At 31.6% G+C, this 24,312-nt stretch overlaps 1 protein-coding gene across 1 annotated transcript in view; it reads left to right on the forward strand.

Annotated features, from left to right (window-relative positions):
* Nucleotides 1-24,312, forward strand: part of LOC115885004 (sperm-associated antigen 6-like) — a 70,942-nt gene that overhangs the window by 32,496 nt on the left and 14,134 nt on the right. Inside the window, exons 8-9 of the mRNA XM_030903745.1 lie at nt 1,201-1,374; nt 9,017-9,512. Coding sequence (XP_030759605.1) covers nt 1,201-1,374; nt 9,017-9,512 — 670 coding nt within the window. The remainder of the gene's footprint in view (nt 1-1,200; nt 1,375-9,016; nt 9,513-24,312) is intronic.

Raw genomic sequence — 24,312 nt, forward strand, 5'->3', positions numbered from 1 at the left:
ATGGATCTGTCGAGCCACCATGATCCAGCGAAGGACTTAAGAAGCCAGATCAACAAAGCGACTGCCATGTCGGGCTGCTTAAGGCAAACAATATGGGCGAACGAATACATGAGATGGGATAGCAAGGTAAAGATATACAAGACTTGTATCAGACCAATCATGACATACGGAATAGAAACCAGAGAGGAAACCAACAAAACGAAGAGCATGCTACGAGTAGCCGAGATGAAAACGCTCAGGACAATAATGGGAAAAACAAGAAGAGACCGAATTAAGAACACCGACATCAGGGAACAATGTGAGGTGCAAGACATAGTAAGGTGGGGCAGACAAAGAAAAAGAGGTTGGTACGCCCACGTGAGAAGAATGGATGAGAGAAGACTGCCACGAATTGCATTAGAAGGGAAACCAACAGGGAAAAGAGAACCTGGAAGACCACCTAAGAGATGGAAGGACAGCTGGCAGTCCACCTCCCAAGAACTGTTACAGAGGACCCATCAAAATTAACAGATCGCGAGATCTTAAAAATGAATAAGAAGAAGAAGAAGAAGAAGATTCTCCTAAAATATACAGGGCATTCCATTTAAATTAAACAAGTTATTGCCGTTTAAAGCTAGAAGTTATTTAAAATAAATTTGTAGACACTCTGTATGAGGTAGTATTATTTTTATTATTGCAACACAATAACTGATCAATAAATAAACTTCAGTAAATATTTAGCATTAAAAACTTTGATATCCTTGGAGAAATGAAGCCTTAAATTTTTTACTGCAATATTACAAAATTGAAAATATTTCAAAAACGGTAAGGTTTAAGTGTAATAAACTTTAATCAAATTTATCTTTATTTTAATCGTAGAAACTAGAAATGTAATAATATACAGTGTGTTCCATTTAAAAAAATACAACTTTGATATTTTTTATTTATTTGGGACACTCTGTATCTTGTAAAAATATGTTTAAATTGTAGCTCTAATAGTCCTTCAACGAACCCAAAACTTACAATTAGTAAAAATCTAATCGTTTAGCTGCATTACTCCGTGTCGTATGTGGTGAACAACCCTGTATGTTTAAATAAATAAATTTTCTTTGTTTAAACGAAATTTATTAAAGTGATCCCTAATTCGTTTTGACTAGTTTATTTACATTTGTGGGACTTAAGTTGGGAGAACATTAAAGTACATTTTTGTGTCTTCTTTAGATTAGTAGAACTTTACGAGAGTCCGAAATCCTCAGTTGACTTAAAATCGAAATGTCATAATGCCTTGAAGCTCTGTCTACAAAATTGTTTGCTGGTGAGCGCCTTGGAACCTTTGCTATTCAACGCTCCTCCTGAAATCCTCAAGTATGTTTTGGGTCAATACAGTAAGGTAAGGTCTTTTATTATATTACATATATCCCTTTTTTTTCGAAGTTTTTAAGTGAAAAACCTTATTGGTTTTTAATTCAATTTTAACAATATTTATATTAATTAAATTTAAAGTAAATATTGTTAATCATGTCTTGGATAGTAAATGACTCAACAAATCTATATATTTCAGTGACTTATGTGTATTTATACGTATATATGTATCATATTTCAATCTGCCTTTTTTTCCTGTTGATGTGTCACAAAAGTTCATCTCTGATGCATTTCTTTTAGTCTAAGAGCTAGCAACGTTTTCGAGAAAGTATTTTAAGACGTCTGGCTGTTTGATATATATATATTTTATTAGATAGATTAGATTTCACTACTGCGCATCGGAAGAAGATTCTATATATATATATATATATATATATATATATATATATATGCTTATATATATATATATATATATATATATATATATATATATATATATATATATATATATATATATATATATATATATTTTTTTTTAATTTAGTCCTATCAATTCTAGTATTGAATATAAATCGACCATGTCTCCATAGCGCAGTGCGTATAGTTTTCGACTACGAACCGAGGATTCAGAGTTCGAATCTGGGTCAGGGCAAAGACTTTTTTTATCTTATTCTCGTTAACGTTGTACTTAATAATTCAGGTGATTAAAAAAAAACAAATATTTAATACTTTACTATCAGAATATAAACGAAAATAAAATAAAAAAGTTTTTGCACTGACCCGGATTCGAACTCTGACTCCTCGCGTGAGAGGTAGGACCTCTACGCGCTGAGCTATGGAGACTCGGTCGGTTTATATTCAATACTAGAATTTAAAAGACTAATAAAAATATACGATCTTCTTTCAATGCGCAGTAGGGAAAGCAACGATTACCGGCATCCAGACGGGCCGCATGCTGTTCTACGGAGCATAGTAAAAGATATATCAAAAATCAAAAACAGCCAGACGTCTTAAAATACTTGTTTCTCCGACGTTGCTAGCTCTCGTACTATTTTGTTTTAATAATTTAGTTCAAGTATGTTGATAAGTATCTTGGTCGTAGGTTACATCTAGTGATTAGTATAAAATAATGACAATACAATATATATGTTACGGTGAAGGTCCGATGTCCGGTTAATGTTGACATTACCCGGTTTATCTCGAGAATAACACACAACAGAACAACCAAAAACATAACCAAACTCAAACATTAACATGTTAATGTTGACATTAACCGGACATCGGACTTTAACCGTAACATATATACAATAATATAGCCCTACAAAAATGTGAATATTTTGATAGTGGTTTGACATTGTTTTTCTTAATCGCATTAATCGCATTCGTTTCGTTAATTGCATCGTTTGATCATGAGCAATGAGAAAATAAACAGACTCTATAACTCAAGAATGTGAATCCCTCTTGATTTTGGGAGAAAATGATTATCCATCATTGCACATTGATTTTAGTGTCAAAACAACAGATATTAAAAAGATAAATTTTGTCTATACATGGGCATCTATATATGATGAAGGATGATAATTTAAAATCCCTCTTAAACTTACCTAATGATTGTATGTCAGAAGTCTACACATTAAAAAAAAATATTTAAATTTTATGTGCCTAAAGTAAGCCTACGCCGCTCTACAAATTCAAATAAAACTTCACTTACAAACACTTGTAGTTTCCTTACTTGTAATAACTATTTTGGTGTTTTTAAGGAGTAGTTTAAAATAAAAATAAAATATTGAGCATCAAAATAAACGAATGCTACAAATAGTTTCCTTTTCATATCATTAACCTTTGACTAAAAATAACCGAGATTATAATAATAAAACGTTGCATATACGTAACTTACGGATTTCCTCTTCCAAAGTTCACCAAAATAAATTTAAACATGCGCCGCAAATGTACCTGTTTACTTAGAGGAGACGCACTTTATGCCTATTCCGAAAAATGCGAAGTATTTTTGGAAAAAGTCCAAACACACAGTAACCAAAATCATATCAAAATAATATTAACTGCGCCTCGCTAAATTTAGCAAAGTTCAAAACGCACCGATCTGATGTGGATGATCCCAATTTAGATTTTTATGTTGTTGTAGGTCAAAATTGTTTACATTGTTTGTGGTGGGTGTGGATGGAAATACTCAGATAATTGTTTCACTTCAAAGATAGGTTTGGAGCTATTTTCTTAAATTGTTTGTTTATGAAATCTGAAATCCTAATAGATAATAATTGGAGATTTTTTTTTGATTGCTAATAGAGAAATCTCCTAGGATTTTCCAGTATGTAAAGACATATTGTGGTTCAAAGAAGAAAAATAAGTCAGTAAGTAAACAAGGAGTTGGTCAAGGAAGATGTTACGGCACTATATAATATTATATCCAGTGACTTAGGCACCATTAAATCTTGGTGCGATTCTAATCTCCTATGCCTCTACCTATCAAAAACTAAAGTGTTGTCATATAAAAGTACTATACAACTTTTTGTACTTAATAACACCACTATTAACGTCGTGGACTCTGTGAAATTATTAGGACTTGTTGTAGACAACTCGTTAAAATGGAACTTTGAACATCGAAGCTTCATCAAAGAAACTAAGCGCTGCCTGTTTTGCTCTAAGATCAGTTTCTAAGGAACTTAACTTATCAACCTCTAGAATAGTCTATTATGCCCTTTTTGAGTCGCATCTTCGTTATGCCCTTCCATTTGGGGTACTTACTGCGCAAGAAAATTTGATCGTATTTACAAACTTCAAAAGAGATCAGTTAGATATTTATTGGGACTGAACAGTAGAATCCACTGCTGAAATTTCTTTAAAAATTTCAAAATACTGACTCTTTCTTCTTAATTCATTTTTGAATCCGTTTGCTTAATCCGCAAGCACATATCTGCTATTCCCGAAAAGCCATCTCACAACTATCCACTTAGGAATGCGGAGCACGATCTTTATCTGCCAACTCCGAGCTCAGAACTAGTTAAAGGCTCAATACTGTACAATGCCAAAAGAATGTACAATCATCTGCCTTTGAATATCAAGTCGCTTTCATTCTTTCCCGCATTTCGCATAGTTCTGAAATCATACTTACTGTAGGGAGCCCTATATGCGGTGAACGATATACGGTATGATCGAACAATACCGCATGATCGAAATAAACGGCGTCCAGTTGGCTGGGAAATGACGATCGATGATATTTCCGATATAAATTTACCTATAAAATGACAGCGTTCTTCATTTCATAGCCATCGCTAACGCCGTTTTTTTTTCGATCATACGGTATTATAAAGAGTAAACACTTAAGGCATTTTAGTATTCAAAAATAAACTTTCTTAAATAATCTTTATACTCTAATTTAATGCCTAACTAATATATTTTATACACTATAAAAATTTCAACAAATACATTTACACAAAATTACATTTAAATAAAACTAGAATTACTTAAGATTTATTCATAGGTATGTTGATTGAATAGAGTAATGGAATTAAATATACATTTAAACTTATTTTATGACGCAGTATAGAATAGTAAAAAATACCCAAAATATACTTTTCGAAAATACTGGTTAGTCAAAATAAGTTTTTAACCGAATATTTTTCTATCTTAATATAACAAGGATATAACCGAGTGTTATATATTTTGGAGAAGTCCATAGCAAGACGAATCATATGATTTATACATGATAATATGCAGGGTGTTTGAAAAAAAACGTTCATATTTTCGAAAATATTTTTTTTTGTAGAAAAAAGGGTACGCCACTGTATTCTATTTCACGGCCTATTGAGATACGGTTTTTTTTTTAATTTTTTACCATTTGGAAAATTGCTTATAACTTTTGTATTTCGCGGAGTAATAAAATTCTGTAAAAACGTCCTGAAGGCACTTTTTTAAGCACAATCCAGTGGCGTAGTCAGTTTTTCTCTAGAGTTGCTCTTTTTGTCAGAAATAATAAAAAATATAATTTTTTAAATCGAAATCATAGTTGGCTATGAACTTAAAAAAATGCTGGCGTTTAATCCTTTGCAACGATATAAAGTTATGGGCAATTATTTTTAAGAATGAGAGAAATATTAGGGTTTTTTTATCTTTATATCGAAGGGGGCCTTGATTTTGTGTTGACCTAGTTGCCTAATTATTTTTTATCACAATTTAATATTCTATAGTATTATTTATCTGCATAATTAAAGACTGTTAAAAAGGTAAATCTACATTCTATATTAGTATTACCAATTACAATTAAAACGCTATGGTTACAACTGAACTATTAAATGGAGAATTTAGAAAGAATTGGACTGGAAGAATGGGCCCCATGTCTTAGCCTGCTAGGTCCTATGATTTAACTTCTTTCGACTTTTATTATGGAGGAAATTAAAAGACCTTATATATAAAAACCATTGGGACGAGAGAAGAATTACAGAAGGCTACCAGGCAAGCTTTTGGGCTTATTACACCAGTTTGCCTAATAAATCGCTGTAACGCCTGTAACTCTTTGCGTAAAAGATGTTTATTGTGTATTTAACAAGCAGGTGCTCAGTTTGAACATGTTTAATGATTTTTTTTAGAAAACTATACTTGTCACTTGTCACTCAAAAAACACGTTTTTTTAGTTTTGTTCTTTGTAATTCTATCGATTTCAATTGTATCTAAAAAATTTTGGTTTCACGTCATCAATGACACCATGCGTCGTCTTATGGAGTTTGCTGGTGGTCGTATTATGATGTGCAACCAAAGTTTTGTTAAATATACTATAATTACTAATACTAATATAGAATATTAATTTACCTCTTCAAGAGTCTTTAATTATGCAAATAAATAATAATATACAAAATAAAATTGTAAAAAAATAATTAGGCAAATAGGCCAACACAAAATCAAGTCCCGCTTCGATATAAAGATAAAAAACTTAATATTTCTCATTCTTAGAAATAAATACCCATAAATTTCTATCGTCAGAAAGGATTAAACGCCAGCATTTTAAGTTCATATATCTAACTATGATTTCTATTTAAAAAATTATATTTTTTATTATTTCTAACAAAAAGAGCAAGCATAGACAGAAACTGACTACACCACTGGATCGTTCTTAAAAAATTGCCTTAAGAGTGTTTTTACAGAATTTTATTATTCCGCGAAATAAAAAAGTTATAGGCAATTTTCAAAATGGTAAAAAGTTCAAAAAGGATTGTTCTTAAAAAAGTGCCTTAAGAGTGTTTTTACAGAATTTTATTATTCCGCTAAATAAAAAAGTTATAGGCAATTTTAAAAATGGTAAAAAATTAAAAAAAAACCGTATCTCAGTTGGCAGTGAAAATATCAACAGGCGGTTTATGCCATTAAACGTGTCTCAGAAATCGAGCCCATGACATCTATGTCGGTTTTTCTCTATCTAGTCAGGAAATAGGTTTTCTCTGTTAAAACAGACCCATTTCGACCACCCTGTACAGGGTGGGTCAAATTCGACGCTTTTAAATGGAAACACCCTTTTCTATAGGAGATAGACGAAAACTAATATCGGTGTCTGGAGCTCAATTTTCATCAAAAACATGATGGTGAAAACCGCACATCAATATCTGTTACCGTTTCGGAGTTACGGGGTGTTTTTCAAAACTGTGCATTTTTAACAAATTGCTGTAACTTTTTTGCTATGGAAAATTTTGTATTTCTATGAAAACATTTCCAAAACACCTTTTTACGTAGAATTTAATGGTTTAAGTATAATTTTCTTAAAATTAATAATTTAAGAGTTATCAACAGAAAAATTGATTTTTTATTTGGGACACCCTCCATATTTTTAATTAACTGAAAAGAATTTAAAATTACCTTTCCAAAAATATAGCACACTTGATATTTTGTTATAATCCTCTTCGAAATACAGATTTTTTAAAAGTTCGCCACTTTTAACTAGTAGGCTTTGGACCCCTTATTGATGATATACCTCTAATGGAACTCGAAAACATATTTTTCCAGCAAGACGACGCACCGGCTCTGAACGCTGAAGTTATTAGCAAATTTTTGCAGCCAATTTCAAGAATATTTGAATAGTTAACCAAGATCCCAGCCGTTGGCCGTCGAGGCCGCCTGACTTAGTGCCCATGGATCTAATCCTATTGATATATTTGCGAAAAAAAGGTTCCTTATTCTTCCATATAATCTAGACAAGAATTAGAAATACTTAGCAGTTATGAGAAGGTATCTTTCACCCCCACTGAGTTAATGAATTTCGCGAGAAATGTTCAAAAACTGCCCCGTCTGTCCATAACAGAAGACGGTCGATATGTTGAACACCTATAGCAAAATCTCATGTCTTGGTTTGCTATTTATTTTTAATGTTATTAGATGTAGTTTAAATGTGTTGATGTTGGTTAAATATGTTTTAAATTGTTATAAAATTCTGCATCTGTCATAGCAAATATTATTTTCGTTTTAATTGATGCTCACAGCTAGATTGCATTACAGCCGGTGCCGTTCAAATCCTACTTATTTAAAGCGGGCGAATTTTTATATACTCTATATCTCGAAGAGGAATCGAGCAAAATATTAAGTATGCTATATTTTTGGAAAGGTAATTTTAAATTCTTTTCAATAAATTAAAAATATCCAGGGTGTCCCATATAAAAAATCAAATTTTTTGTTGATAATTCTTAAAATATTAATTTTAGAAAAATTATACTTAAACCATTAAAGTCTACGTAAAAAGGTGCTTTGGAAATGTTTTCATAAAAATACAAAATTTTCCATAGCAAAAAAGTTACAGCGATTTGTTAAAAATGCATATTTTTGAAAAACACCCCGTAACTCCGAAACGGTAACAGATATCGATATGCGGTTTTCACCATCATGTTTTTGACAAAAATTAAGCTCCAGACACCGATATTAGTTTTAGTCTATCTCCTATAGAAAAGGGTGTTTCCATTTAAAAGCGTCGAATTTGACCCACCCTGTACATACTGCAGGGATAATGATTTCCCGCATTAAACACTGTGGGACAAATACATCCTCTTTTTCGAAATATCTAATAAGTCTTCATCCAAAATCCGAAAGGCGCATATGTTTGTCTTTACAAAACTGCAATTCTTTTACCTTTTGAGCGACTCTCTTGCTCCAGTAGTTCTCCATAGAGAATATCTTAGAAAACTCAGCCTGTATACACACTCTTCTTATTTCTGCTTTTCTATTGAATAAGGGAAATATTTACTATAGTAAATATTACGTAAAAGTAGGGAATACACCCCTGAAAACTTCCATATGACCGAGAAAGCCGTTCTATCGATCGCCCATGTTTTGCAAGCGTTTTCTCACAGTAACCGACTGAACTTTCTTGCAAACGTAACTCGCAGCTCGGAAATGCGTGTATTTGGCATGACCAGCGATTTGTTTACACTCGAATCTGTCTTAATTTAATGGAATCTCTTCTAGGTTCTATGAAAAAGGGACATGTCTGACAAAGTTTACTTATTTTCGATGCAGTTTTGCCATTTCTCAGTGAATACATTAACATTTTTGTTACGTGAGAGATATTCAACAGTTTTGGCTAAGAAGGAAGCAAATTAGTTAATAACTATTACGTAGCGCGAGTGATATAATAATTCTGCAAAATTTTCCCCCCTAATTTAGTAATAAAATATCTGAAGAGTATGAGAAAAAGTGCAGTAAGCTCCGTCAGCACAAAAACATACGCTCCCAATAACCTGGAGATTACAGGTAACAAGATAAACCTAACAGAAATTAAACAAGAAAAAAGAAACAAGATATTTCCCCGAAAAAATTTAGTGATAGAATCCGCAGAACAGGAAGAACCAAACATCATCATAAAAAGACCGTGCCAAATTCAAGAAAATATCTGTCCGAAAAAACCTCCACTGTACGTCTATAAAAACTGTTTAAAGACCAACACTACCGAATACAAAAACACGGAGATATTGAGCAAGGTGTTGAGACAAATTAAGGAAACCTCAAAGGTTGAGGATTTCGAGAAAATCCTAAGGAATCTCTGTCAGAGCGATAACTTTTTAAACTCTCAAAAAGAATACAAAAGGAAAAATAAAACGGACGAAGTCCTGGAGTATTTTCAGCGTCAAAATATTTATGATCAGTTTTTCGGACAACATTATGAGTACTTGTCGGAAATAGTAAGAAAAGCTGAGGAAGACGAAGAACAGTGAAATATAAAAGTATTATTTGAAACATCAGAAAATACATGATGAGTGTTTCAAACAACCGTCTGAATAGTGAAAAGAGCTGATAAAGACGAAAAACAAACGTGCAACTGAATATTTGTTTGAAAAACACTTTAAATCAAACAAAATCCTCAATTATTTCCATGAACAGAAAATATATAACGAGTTTTGTGGATATTAAGAATTCTTATTGGAAAAGTGAAGAAGCTGTTAAACACTCATAAAATTTATATATATTTTGGACAACTTTATGAATACTTATCAGAAGAAGTGAAAAACCTGTTGAAGACGATGGACAATTGTGCAGCTTAACATTTTTTTGAGATATAAGTTTGCAATGAGACGAAATCCTCCATTATTTGGAAGATCAGAAAATTTATGACGATTTTTTCTAGCAACATTATGAATACCTATCGGAAATAGTGAAAATAGTTGTTAAAGACGAAGAACAGTTGTGCAACTAAATATTTGTTCCGAAAAACAATTTTTGGATACACCTTTTCGAATCGATATATTTTCAACTATTTATAGCATCACGCATTTTTTATTGGATGTATTGTAAATAATGCCCGAATTATTGCCTTTACAGAAAACCGCCTTAATTGCTTGCTATATCCATTGAATTCTGTGATATTTACAGGGTGTATTGGTTTTATAAAAATAATATCTCACTTTACGGTGAAGTTTATTCTAAATTTAACGAATATCTGTTTGAAAACGACACAAAATCGGTTTCGCTTAAATTGAAACGGCGTTTCGTGACGCGCTATCAAGCGCGCTAGTCGGAAATCAAGCGTGTACGAGATCAAGACAACCGCGGCAAAACAATTGCACGGCCGGAGACATGTGAGTAGCGTCGTAGTCGTTGGTGAAGTCAATAGACGTACATTTGAAACGCAATCGGCGTATTGTAAACAATCCTATCCACACGCGAACAGTGTTTTGTTTTATTTCGATTGTTTCGCGCTTACCGTTGCAAATATTTCGGTCAAAACGGCACCGAACCAGGCGAACATGGAGTGTAGGGTGCCTACGTCAACCTCTTCCTCCTCCTCTTCAACTAATACTCATCACCAAATCAAACCCAGAGATCTGGACCGGAAGGTGTTGAGGGAAACGCTGTACTCCGAGATCATCCAGCGGCACCGGAGATCCATCTTCGCGCTGGGCTCGTTCCTGAGGATGTTGAAGACCAAAAAGTCCAACTACAACGTCATCAAGCAGGACGGAGAGTCGGAGACTGAATAGCAGTTGTTGTTTCGGTAAGAATGGGCCTCGAGAATGGATAGAGAAATCGAGTGAATGGTTCGGATTAAGGCTTGTTTGGAATAGCGTCATTTCCAAATAAATGCATTTTGTATATAAAATAGCATTTTAACGTTAGTGGTAGATAGAGACTAGATTTTTTTGTATATTTTCTGAAAATCTGATTAAAGCATTTTTAACTCTTTCATATCATAATCAAAGCGAGTTACACTCTATTTAAGTTTCAAAATAAAGCATTTATTCCACATTTTTTTAGAAAAAGATCAATATTTTTTTAAATCGTACTATTAATAACATTGTTATGAAGGAACGTGTTCTATGCTATACTTTTATAGCTGTACAGTATAAACAACAACTGTTTTAATTCAAGCATATATTTCCATCGTGTCTTTTATGATTTTGTAAAAATGAAAATATCAAATTTTAATATTATTACTAATTAATTATAATCAATTTTAATCAAGATATGTCCATATTTTTTCAAAGCGAAATGAAAAATGAGTTACAATAGTTGAAGAATATGGTTCCTTTGTTGTTATTTTTTATGTCTTTGTATAATACAAACTGGTTCCAAAGCGTGTAAGGTTTTTACCAAATATGGAGCTTATTGAATATAGGTTTAAAAGTGAAAGTAAATCATAAAAATTATGAATCATAAGGATGTACTGTTCTTAAATAAAACATGTTATAGGATAAACCAAGGTACGAGTATTCAAAATTCTTTAGGAAATAAATCTAAGAAATGGATGTCAAGTATATTTTCAAAAATAACAAGCATTATCATGGGAGTTGTGGAATTCAGATATACAATAATTTATTTAAATATATAGAGCCCAGAAAATAAAAATAAATGAAGTAATGAAGATATTTTTAGCAAAAAATCCACATATAGATGTATGTTTAGCACATATATATTCGGAACTGTTAAGTAAACATTAAGAATGTTTTTCCTATACTTCTAATTTTGCCCGTCAATGGTTTTTGATTTTCTTTGATCTAAGTTGTTTCTCACATTGCAGAATTGCAGGATCGTTTTTTTTTATCTGGAATTGATTTAAAAACAATTTTGTAAAAAGAATCCAGTGTCTGTAAATGTAGAAAAATATGGATTTTTCAAATAATACTTGTCGCTAATTACACTAACATTATTTTTTGTCAAAAAGTAGTTTTAATTTTTCTCTTCATTTTTATAATAATAATGTATCTATAAAACAAGGTAAATTTTTGAACTATATATTTTTTTTCAAACGACACAAAAGTATTAATCTTTGCGACGTGATTGACAATATAAAAAAGTAATTTTTACTCCTAAGCACAAAAGTACGAAAATATATTATTAAACTGACATAAAGTGTCAAATTCAACAATCGTATCCATAGTTTCTCGATATACAGGGTAAGTCTTAAATAAGTGCAAATATTTTCAGGGGTGGTATATTTCGACCCCAGGAACACGTCTATGAGTTTTTTTTCGCAAAATAAAAGATCTTGAAAATCGTGCATTTTCTTTTAAATTCCCTTGTATATTTTTCGAAAACTTTTTAGAACTGCCTGTTCACCGCAAATTTTCCCACGGTATAATTTCTTAATCTCTGATATTACCATAGTTACGGCTTTACCACAGATTAGGTATCCTATAAGTATACAGATAAAAATCTTGTCCCTAATTCGTGGTACGAAAATTTTAAGAATTTTATGACGATGTGCAAACGAGTCAAATTTCCTGTACGCAAAAATAAACTTGCGTAAAATAGCAATAAACAGCGTAATAGAGAGATATCGCTAAACCGAATAGCGTGCATGGACGTTAATAAGGCCAGGTGTTATTTCCTTTACGTGAGGTGGTATTAACTCTCTTCATTTATAGTTATCGGATCGGAAAGAATTCTGATCGCGTCGCGTCCGCTATTTAAACTTAACCTAACTTTGAATTTAAAACTTTGAAATTGTTTTGTTTACTAGGTATTTTAAAACTAAAGGGCTAAAGTGCTTATTTCCAGTGCTTTATTGTTCAACGTCTGCCAGTGGGTTTAGGGCAACAAGCAACAAATTCTCTTAGAAGGGCTAAGTCGTCATCTGCTGTAAACCTAAGACTCTTTATAGGTTCTTTAGTATTGGAAGAGGTGGAATCCATATTTTGGGCCATATTTATTTAATTAAAACTAATCCCAGCTACTTAAATATCAAATTACCTAATTAAACTAAAGCAATAATTCAAAACAATTCAAACAAAACCTAAAATAAAAGATCTCGCCGGCCGGCTCCGGTTGTCAAATACCCGCACATGCCCATTTAAGCAATTTTTAAACGTTATCAGAGGTTTTTTTGAAAGAGCGCGTGTAATTGATTGAACTAGGGCCCGATTCCGAAAATTGGAACCACGAAAAACAATAAAGAAAAAACAAAGATTATAATCTGTGGCTTTACTCTATGGTTACGGCACTAAAAGAGATGCAATTACAAAAAAAAAATCGGGTGGTTCTCAAAGTTTTTCCAAATTTTTTTTTTTTAATTTTCAAACTTAAATAACTCGGTTATTTTGGACTTATCTCAAAATTGGTAAAGAGAAAATATGTTTCTTTTATCGAGATCTACCAGCCCGGAAAATACTTATTCAAGACTCACCATGTATAATTACACACAAGGTATTACTTTTAAATCTTTTTATATTTGGAACGTTTGAAATTGTTTAAAAAATTATTTGTGGCGTTTGAAAAAAATAGCAAGTTCTATTCGGAGTAAAAATTACTTTTTGTGGATTGTCTGTATGTCGGACTCGCTAGCCACTAAAAGTGTCATTTTTACTCCTAATAAAACAATATACGATTAACTCGACTGATACTTGATATTATCAATTAATTATAACTGAAACCAAAAACAAATATTAATTACTATTCATGTGACTCAATATCTATCAATTAAAGTTGTATAGATCAATTTAAAATCGAATGTATACACATATGTTTTTAAATAGTGATTCTCGATATTCTCTCAATTTATAACAGTATTTTTATTATTTTATGCTCTACTTCTGATACCCAAAATTAATATGCGATGTTCGTTTATTTTTTGTGCAATATAAAACGAGATTTTACGCATCAAGGTTCACTAAAATTTCTTTAAAAATTTAATATTAGATTTTGTATGTGATGCAAAAACTTTTGGAACTTTAATACATGTGTTTAGAGTTTGGAATAAACTTACTAGAGTAATGCGAATTAAAATTTAAAATAGAAAGCTTACTTTGGCTTTAAAATATTACACTATTTTTTCGAAACGCAGTACAGTAGAAAATATATTTTTATGATGTTGTATTTGTTTCTTAAACATTGCTGATAAGCTTCCGAACTTAATAGCAGTGTTATTTTCATATAATTTTAGTATATTAAATACAATCACTTTTTAAAATTAATAATAACTTTTTAGCCGACCATACCTACAGGTATGGTAGGCTATTAAGATCGGCAAAAAAAAGTTTTTTAATTTCACTTAGTGATGAGTTACTTGGGTCATAAATGACCTAAATACAAAATATTTTCATGGTGTCTGTCTGTCTGTCCGTCTGTCTGTAACACGATAACTCAAAAACCGCTAAACCGATTTTAACCAAATTTGGCACAAAAATAATGTGGCACCCCAGAATCTGGCCATTAGTTTTTGGTCGGGGTGGGGGATTGGTAAGGGGGTATGGGAGGGGGTTAGAAATTATAAAAAATCGTAACTCCAAAATTACAGTAGCTAGCGAAACGCAGTTTTCAATTTAAGATTAGGAATAATATTTACAACAAAATTTGTAATAACATCAAAATCAGTCAAAGTTGCAGTTTTTGAGATAAAAAAAATTGGAAAAATTCCTTTACTTTGAAACTAAAAGAACTGCCTACCAACTGTTTATTAACATTTTTTAGTATGGGCGGCTATACGTGCCTCCCGGCGCCAATTTTTTGAATATAGTAGGGGATTACGATAGGAATCTCCTCACGAGAGATGGCACAAGTTTTTTGAAACATCCTGTATAAGTACGAATATTTAATAAATGGCATATATTTTTAATAAAAGGTCACATAGATGCGGGTACATAAGAAGAAATTTAGAAATATACTTTCTATGAAGCGTGGGATAAAAATATAAAGCTTTTTGATCATACGTGACTTTATAATGGAACAAGTTTATAGCTTAAGTGGAGATGCCTTAGAACGGCATTTTAATTTGGGATTAACTCTATCCTAATGGAAAATTGTTCGCAAATCCCACGTATATAACAATGACGCTAACAAGCTTTCTAAATTTATATCCTCCAAATATTTGTTTTTATTTCAAAAATGTTTACTCTCTATATCATATAAAGCTTTAATAAGCATTACTGTAAACAAGGATATGCTACATTTAATTGCATATTTAGTTTTTTAATTACTTCACATCTTATAAAACATTTTTAAAAAATAGTTATAGTCAACGCCACGAATGTTTGGGAGTGATTCATCGCTTGATGAAGTTAGAATCGAAACGCTATCATTTTTACATTAAAAACGTAAATTTTTACCATATACGTATTATTTACAAATATACTCAGGGTTCCCTATTTAACCCCGTGTGCAATTTCTGTGCCGTAAGAAAAAGACAACATAACCCAGCTCCATATTAAAACTGCATAAGTCTATTTCACCCGGATATGGATTGAACTGCGATTGCGCCAAACTCCGATTGATTGTTGTTTTAATTCTGTTTGGATTACTTTTTATTTGTGCGCGTAAAAGAGTGATTTTGTTTAGTTTATTGTTTCCAACTATTTTTTGATATTTTTCCAACTCCATGATAATGTGTTATAAATAATAAAAATATAAATAAAATTGAAGGTTAGGTGAAATGTCAGTCAACCACTTCCCTTTAAAAACATCGACCAATGAAAACTTCTTCAGGTGAGGCATGCGCAGTTAAATGAATATCCGGGTGAACTAGACTTATGCAGAATTCCATATTGTTCTTTCACTGTTTGGGCTTCACTTTTTGGAGATTAGGCTGAGTATATTTGTAAATAATACGTATATGATTTTTACCGCAGACGTAGGTTTTTAAAGGCCCGGTCTAATCATCTACCTGCGCTCCTCCTACTTATTCTAAAATGTTAGCGTGAATGACAAAGACGATACTATATCGCGTTTCTTTGATTGATTCGTTTTTGTGCGTCAGTCCATTGGTGTGCTTGCAGTGCGACCAACGGGGTATTCCAGTTTATATTTATAACCAAATATATGTTTTGACAAGACTTTGACAGTTAAAACAACAAATTACAACAGATTACATATTGATTATTATATGACTTGAGACACCACGGCACTGGAATTAAGTTTTGTATAACCTTGAACAGATTAGTTTACATGGTAGCGACCGATGAATCACTCCCAAACATTCGTGGCGTTTACTATATTAACATAGTATGTACAGGATATATAGACCAAATTGGACAATTTTAAGGGGAAACACTCTTTCAATTTTTATCAAAAACATGTTTGGGAAATTTTGTATTTTTATGACAACATTTCCAGAGCACCTTTTTATGTAGAATTTAATGGTTTAAGTATAATTTTTTTAAAATTAATAATTTAAGAATTATCAACAGATAATTTTATTTTTTATATGGGACACCCTGTACATTTCTAATTTATTGAAAATAATTTAAAATTACCTTTCCAAAAATATAGCACACTTGATATTTTGCTCGATTCCTCTTCGAGATATAGAGTTTATAAAAATTGGCCCAGTTTAAATAAGTAGGCTTTGAACGGCGCCGGCTGTAATGCAAAAAAATTCTAGCTGTGAGCATCAATTAAAACGAAAATAATATTTGCAATGAAAGATGCAGAATTTTATAACTATTTAAAATATATTTAACCAACATCAAAACATTTAAACTATATCTAATAGCAATAAAAATAAATAGCAAACCAAGACATGATATTTTGCTACAGGTGTTCAACATATCAACCGTCTTCTGTTATGGACAGACAGTTTTTGAACATTTCTCGCAGAATTCATTAACTCAGTGGGGGTAAAAGATACCCTCTCATAACTTCTAAGTATTTCTAATTCTTGTTTAAATTATATGTGCAATTTAAAAATAAGAACCTTTATTCTTCCGCAAAGATATCCATAGGATTAGATCCATAGGCACTATGTCCGGTGGCCTCGACGGCCAACGGCTGGGATCTTGGTTAGCTATCCAAATATTCTCGAAATTGGCTGCAAAAAATTGCTGATATGTCAGCGTTGTGCGGTGCCTCGTCTTGCTGGAATAATATGTTTTCGAGTTCCATTTGGAGCAGATCATCAATAAGAGATCCAAGCCAACTAGTTAAACGTGGCGAACTTTAAAAAATTCTGTACTGAAATATACAGGGTGTCCCATATAAAAAATCAAGTTTTCTGTTGATAACTAAATAACTAATTATTAATTAAAAAAATATATATATTCTTGAACCATTAAATTCTACGTAAAAAGGTGCTTTGGAAATGTTTTGATAAAAATACAAAATTTTCCATAGCAAAAAAGTTACAAAGCGACTTGTTAAAAATGCACATTTTTGAAAAACTGAGAAACGGTAACAGATATCGATGTGCGGTTTTTACCATCATGTTTTTGCTAAAAATTGAGATCAGACACCGATATTTGTTTTCGTCTATACAGGGTGAGTCTTGGATAAGTTCATATATTTTCATGACTGGTAGATCTCGATAAAAGAAACATATTTTCTCTTTACCATTTTTCAAATAAAGTCCAAAATAACCGTGTTATTTAAGTTTGAAAATTAAAAAAGAATATTTTTTTTGGAAAAATTTTGAGAGCTACCGGCTTTTTTCTGTATTTGCATCCCTTTTAGTCCCGTAACCATAAAGTAAAGCTGTAACTAGGGTAATATTATCAGAGATAAAGAAATTATACTGTGGGAAAATTTCCGGTGAACAGGCAGTTCTAAAAACTTTTCGAAAAAAATACAGGGAAATTTAAAAGAAAATGCACGATTTTTTGTGCATTTTCAACATCTGTGTTGTGTTTTTTTCAACATCTTTTTTTGCGAAAAAAACCTCATAGACGTGTTCCTGGGGTCGAAATATACGAATTTAACACCCCTGAAAATATTAGCACTTATTTGAGACTCACTCTGTATATCTATATCTCCTATAGAAAAAGGTGTTTCCCTTTAAAAGTGTCCAATTTGGCCCACCCTGTACAAAGTATACCATTTAAATAATATTCTTGGCTTGATTTTTTGGACCGAATCTTTATATCAACTATAATCTTAACACATATTATAATTAAGTAAGAATTATTTTCTAGACAAAGTTTTTTGATATTGACAACCATTTAAGCGCAAACATTCAGCTTCGTTATAAAACTACATATACTATTTTATTTTATTCTTTACTTTTAATATTATGGCTGCTAGCAATAATCTTGTTTATTTTTCAAATTAATTCAAAAATAATTTGATCTTTTCCAAAATAGTTCTTCAAAACATCAAAACATTACTAAAGTATGTATATTTATATCACTTGCACTGTTTGGAACCGCAAAACACTACGCAAATATTTTTCTTTTCTCAAACATCAATAACTAATGTTTTCAAAAATATCTCGATTAAATACGACATTAATATATGGTATCTATCAATGTCAAAGCTGTATCATTAGCAAATTAATAATTAATGGCTGAAGAATTACGAACAGGGAATTAGGTCAAAAAAATGTACTTATATGCTATAAAATATTATGTTGCTTGCAATACGAAATCGTTATAAATAAATCTGTTAATTATTTAAATGTTTTATTATGGAATGGTTAGTTATATACAGGATGATTCACGGCTATGGTACGTTAGACGTTTACGGAGAACCGGTGAGATTTTTTTTTAAAAATTGGATTTTTGCATAAAGACATACTACATCTGTCTAAATTATTTTCCTCATTACAGTGTTGCCGCTTCATACTAAAAGTGTACATCTTTGTTATTTTAAATGGAACATCTTGTATATTATTACCTTTTTTGAAACTAAACTCACCGGCGAAAAAAACAGCCACTAAAAACTAGTCCCAATTTCAAAACTGGACTCCTCGCAAACCACTCATATTAGATTTTGATGTTTTTTTTAATTGTAAATGAATTCCTTCTTTAACGATGCTACGTCAGAAATGTTTATTCCGAATTTCAGTATATACAGGGCACAACAATAAGACGAAGTTTTTTGCCCGAACTTTGTAACACCCTGTAGGGTGCAGCAGCTGTAGTAGCTCTTGCTAAATCAAATCACATTGTAGCGTCATCTTTTGTGAGCATTTTGTTTTTTTTTAATCACGATATTATCTCCGTTTGTATTGGAGATACGCTGCTTTAAAACGAACGTCTCGGAAAAATGCTTCGCAAGCAGAAAGTTTTATGTGTAAATAATCGAGGCGACATAGGCGAAAACGGATTTATGAGTATTTGCAATATGATAACAACAGTTGTCAAATTAAAAAATGCCATCATCTGGATGGCCGAAGTCAACGTTATGTGTCCGATACCCTGAATATACATCAAACAACAGTCCAGGATGCCTGGAATCGGTATATGGAAACCGGAAATTTCACCAGGAGAGTGGATTCCGGAAGAAAAAAGAAGACAAATGCAATTAACGACCGCTTTATTGTCCCGAATACTTTACGAATCGTAGAATTATAGCGTTTCAGAATCAATATGTACTACAAGCTCTTGGTAGAACTCATGTCAGTAAGGGAACAATCCGACGAAGAGTAAAAGAAAACAGCTTGCTTGTCTGCAAGGATGCCTGCCACAGAACCCCAGCAACTTCCAAGACATCGTCGAGCACGTCTTCAGTTTGCGCGTTTACATATGAATTGGGATATTGAGTAATGGACTAAAGTCCTTTAACGGATGAACTGCGGTTTTGCCTGCGAAGCATTTTTCCGAGACGTTCGTTCTAAAACAGCGTATCTCCAATACAAACAGGGATAATGTCGTGATTAAAAAAACAAAATGCTCACAAAAGATGAAGCTACAATGTGAATTGATTTAGCAATAGCTACTATAGCTGCTGCACCCTACAGGGTGTTACAAAGTTCGGGCAAAAAACTTCGTCTTATTGTTGTGCCCTGTATGTGCTCAAAATAAATTCGGAATAAAAATTTCTGTCGTAGCATCCGTTAAGAAGGAATTAATTTACAATTTAAAAAAAAATCATCAAAATCTAATGAGGGGTTCGCGAGAAATCCAACTTTGAAATTGGGACTAGTTTTTAGTGGCCAGTTTTTCTTGCCGGTGAATGTACTTTCGCTGTATGTTACTTTTATGTATGGAAATGTGATATTCTATAGAAATTATCAATAAAAATGAAAAATTTTAATTTTCAGTATTCATCGCATAGCAGATTTTCACTAGAAAGACATTAAATATACAAATGTTATTGTTCTAGGCAACCGCTATTTTCAGATTGCTCTACAATATGTATCTAACTATACAAACTTGGGCGGTGTTGATAGTTCGCTACATGATACTATGTACGTACTATCTATATTTATATACGAGTTACATTAGTCTTCTCCGATATTGGAGTTAAAGGAGATATACATGCACTATAAATTAATCAATTTAATTTAATGAAAATTTCATTACTTCAGTTAAATTAATATTTGTTTCATTTATGTTCGAAGAAATAATTAATAAAACTTTAAAAACATTAAATGCGAATATGATTACCTGGTTTTTAATTACAAAGTTAAATGTAAATACTTTGTTTCGATAAATATTTTAATAGTCAATTTCTGAAATGTGTCTAACAACAATCTATTGACATGCTGGCAACTTTTGGACTTGCGACCATTTTCAAATATAATACGGTGGAGAGGATACTCAATATCACAGTCAGACATAGTCAATATCTAAATATTCGTTTATCTCATGTAACTGTAACAGGCCATTTGTACGAGAACAGACGGAGTAGGTGAAACGCGGATACTCAAAAATAAGCGCAGATGTCCAGCTGGGACTAAATAATCTGTGTTCAGTATCGTTTGTACAGATGAGAACAGATTATAACATTAAATATAATAATTTAAATAATTATTAATAAGTTTGTTGTAATAATATTACATCTGTTTGAACAGATTTGAACATAACTATTTTTGAACAGATTCAAATGATAAATGCACAAAAACAATTCAAAAATTATAAATATACAAATAAACAATTGACCAAATAACTTATTTATATAGAAAACAATAAAAAACGTTTAGAGACCGATCCTTATATTGTCTGTCAGTCTATTTCCTATATTATGCAAGGAATTGGTTGAATAAAATCTTGTTCTGTTGCGCCAACAAATTTGTAATTAAATGTGGTAACAAATATTTATTTTTTTTTTCATGTTAGCAAATAGTTATAGCGGGTGCGTCTCAACGGTTGCGGGTGCAACTTTTTTATTTTTTCAGATAAGAAAACGAGATTTGGTATATTAGTATGTGACATAAATTAGGATTGATCGACGTATTCAATTGTTTTTGGCAACTTCCTGTTTCGCCAGAAATGACTACAACTTTTGATTTTAAAATGGCACCCTCGGTATTTTTTACTTTATTCGATAGAAAATGTCATTCTGACTAGAATGCCGTATCATATGTCAGCTTTTGAGATTCTCGCTTATTAAAAATCGTATTTAAAATTTCAATCTAGAGTGCCATGGCTGTGTTAAAAACACCTTAACCAAGGAGCCTTGGAAAAATAGATTTTATCGTCTAATGTTGTTAGTGTCTTCTCCTGGCCAGTTAGAAAATGCTTAAATCGTATTTTTAATCATATCTCAATTTTTTCAAATGGAACGAGGGTGGCTCATTAGCGTATTTCGAAAAAGCATTTTATTACGAATAATTTGATACCACACACTTGGTACTTCGAGTCAAATTTTCGTTACGAACCGCAAGTTATAATTTCAAATAAACCGTATGCGAAAATGTCAAAAGTTGACATATGATATGTCATTCTATTGAGAGTTTTATTTTCTATCGAATAAAGTAAAAAAATACCGACATTTAAAAATCAAAAGTTGTAGTCATTTCCGGTGAAACAGGAAGTGGCCGAAAACAATTGAATACGTCAATCAATCCTACCACTAACATACCAAATCTCGTTTTTTTAACTGAAAAAAATAAAAAAGTTATAGGGGTGAGCCACTTTTAACACGCACCCGGTATTAAAATAGTACTTATTAATATTACTCCTATATTTAAATCAAAAATTGACAAAAAAAATTGAACATATACTAACAAAAAGCCTAGAAAAAATGCAATTTATCAAAAATGCATGTCTGCTTTGTTTGTGCAGATGATGTGCATCTTAGTATTTATTTAAACGGTAATTCTATTTAGACATTCAAACTATCATTAATAATAAAGTACACATTTTGTTTCAACATCATTTCTGGGTTTAATATAACCTTGAATTAAATACTAAATATATTTTGTCTCAATACCAAAACAAAAATAATGCAATAGGAACATTTTAATGTGAAGTTCAGTAGAACGAGGCACATGAAAAAACTTTTTATTTTTTCAGATAAAAAACTAGATTTGCTTTGTTATTATTATTAGACATAAAGTAGGATTGATTGACATACTCAATTATTTTTGGTCACATCCTGTTTTACCGGAAATTACTACAACTTTTGATTTTTAAATAGCACCTTTGGTATATTTTTGCTTTTTTTCGCGATGTAAAGTTATGGTACTTTTAATGGAAAAAGATTTTTTTACGTGTCATTTAAATGGAAAACTTTGAATGTTCACCGACACCTTTTAAAATTGAGCTAAAAATCCTGCCTTCCGGGGATATTTTTTTCTCGGTTATTATAGGTTAATTTTAATCCATAAATTCTATAGGTTAGTTTTTTTGGCTCGCCCTTCTGTTCAGTTTATTGTATAAAAACATTATGGAATGGATTGTATATCGTTCAACAAAGTTTAAAGCTAATTTGTTTTGATCGATTCGAACATTAATAGATTATACTAATGACAAAAAGATAGTCCAATAACATTAGTTTTATTACATCACTAATTCTATTTTAAAGTAAGAAAATGCTATTGAAGGCCTAATGCCGTCACCCTTTATTAATATATTTTTTTCTTATTTATCAAATTAGTTTATTTTTTTTTTGTATTTAACAAAATAAATTACTCTTATACTACTATCAAGGAGCTTAGCTTTACTGAAACCAGAAACTAGAAAAAAAGCAAAAATAACGCGAATACTAAACATAAATATATATTTTTATTTACAACCACATAATATGTATGTAATACTGCCATTACTGACTTTTAAAAAATTTGAAAGTGTCAAACTATCAACTTTTCTTCCCTCTTCCATTTCCCTCACCCATTTCCCTCATCCATTTCCCTCACTCGATTTTTCTTATTTCTCGCCTCATTTAATTAAGCAAAATATTCTTGTAATATCTTTATTAAATACTTATCTAACATCAACAAAAATAAACAAAAAGATTAACAATAATAATTGAAGATTTTAATCCCAGACACACCTACTATAAGCTGAACCTAAAACAATGAAATGAAATATTTAAAAACAGAAAAAGAAAACATTTAAAAAAACCTTACTTTAATAGGAAGGAATTCTTGAGGTGCTTTCGTGAGAAAATCCTCCAAGTTTTGCTTAGTAAAAATGCTATATTGTTTGGCTTAAAACCTACATTCTGGCGTTTTAAAAAAGCGACGAGTTGGTGATATTTTGATATGTCAATCTTTTCCCTTAATTCTAGCATTGTCCGTATCATACTATACGTAGCCAAAAGAGTAGATGGCTTTTTCTGCCTTGCCATGTCGCTAAAATATGCCATCATGACTGTCTCCGAAGCAATATTCTTAGCATTTCTTTCGTCACACCATTTTTCGTATACTTTCAATGCTATTTCATGTCGCCCCCTACTTTTCTCTGAAAGTAAACTGGCTTCTGCTCTTTTTGCAGCTTCTGTAAGTTCTGGTGGAGTACCAATATTAAAGTATCATTCATTATCAGAACTTTCCGATAACATGCTGGCTTTCTATGTTATATAAATTCGATAAAGCGAACGAGACATTCAAAACTGTCACTTAGTTGTTTGTTTTGCTGTTGAAGGTTTGCGCCATAACAACCACTGGTACCGGTAACTATAGATATGGAAATGCCAAAACAGAAAACGGCAAATTTTCGCATATTTATTAGCTGACGATACCAATAGGTATGGTAGGCTATTAGGATCGGCAAAAAAAAAAGTTTTTTTAATTTCACTCAAAATGAGTTATTTGGGTCATAAATGACCTAAATACAAAATATTTTCATGCTGTCTGTCTGTCTGTCTGTCCGTCTGCCGTCTGTAACCATATACGTATTACTTTTTACAAATATACTCAGCCTAATCTCCAAAAAGTGAAGCCCAAACAGTGAAAGA

This window comes from Sitophilus oryzae, unplaced genomic scaffold (assembly GCF_002938485.1).
Source record: "Sitophilus oryzae breed Bouriz unplaced genomic scaffold, Soryzae_2.0 scaffold_359_pilon_pilon, whole genome shotgun sequence".
NCBI lineage: Eukaryota > Metazoa > Arthropoda > Insecta > Coleoptera > Curculionidae > Sitophilus > Sitophilus oryzae.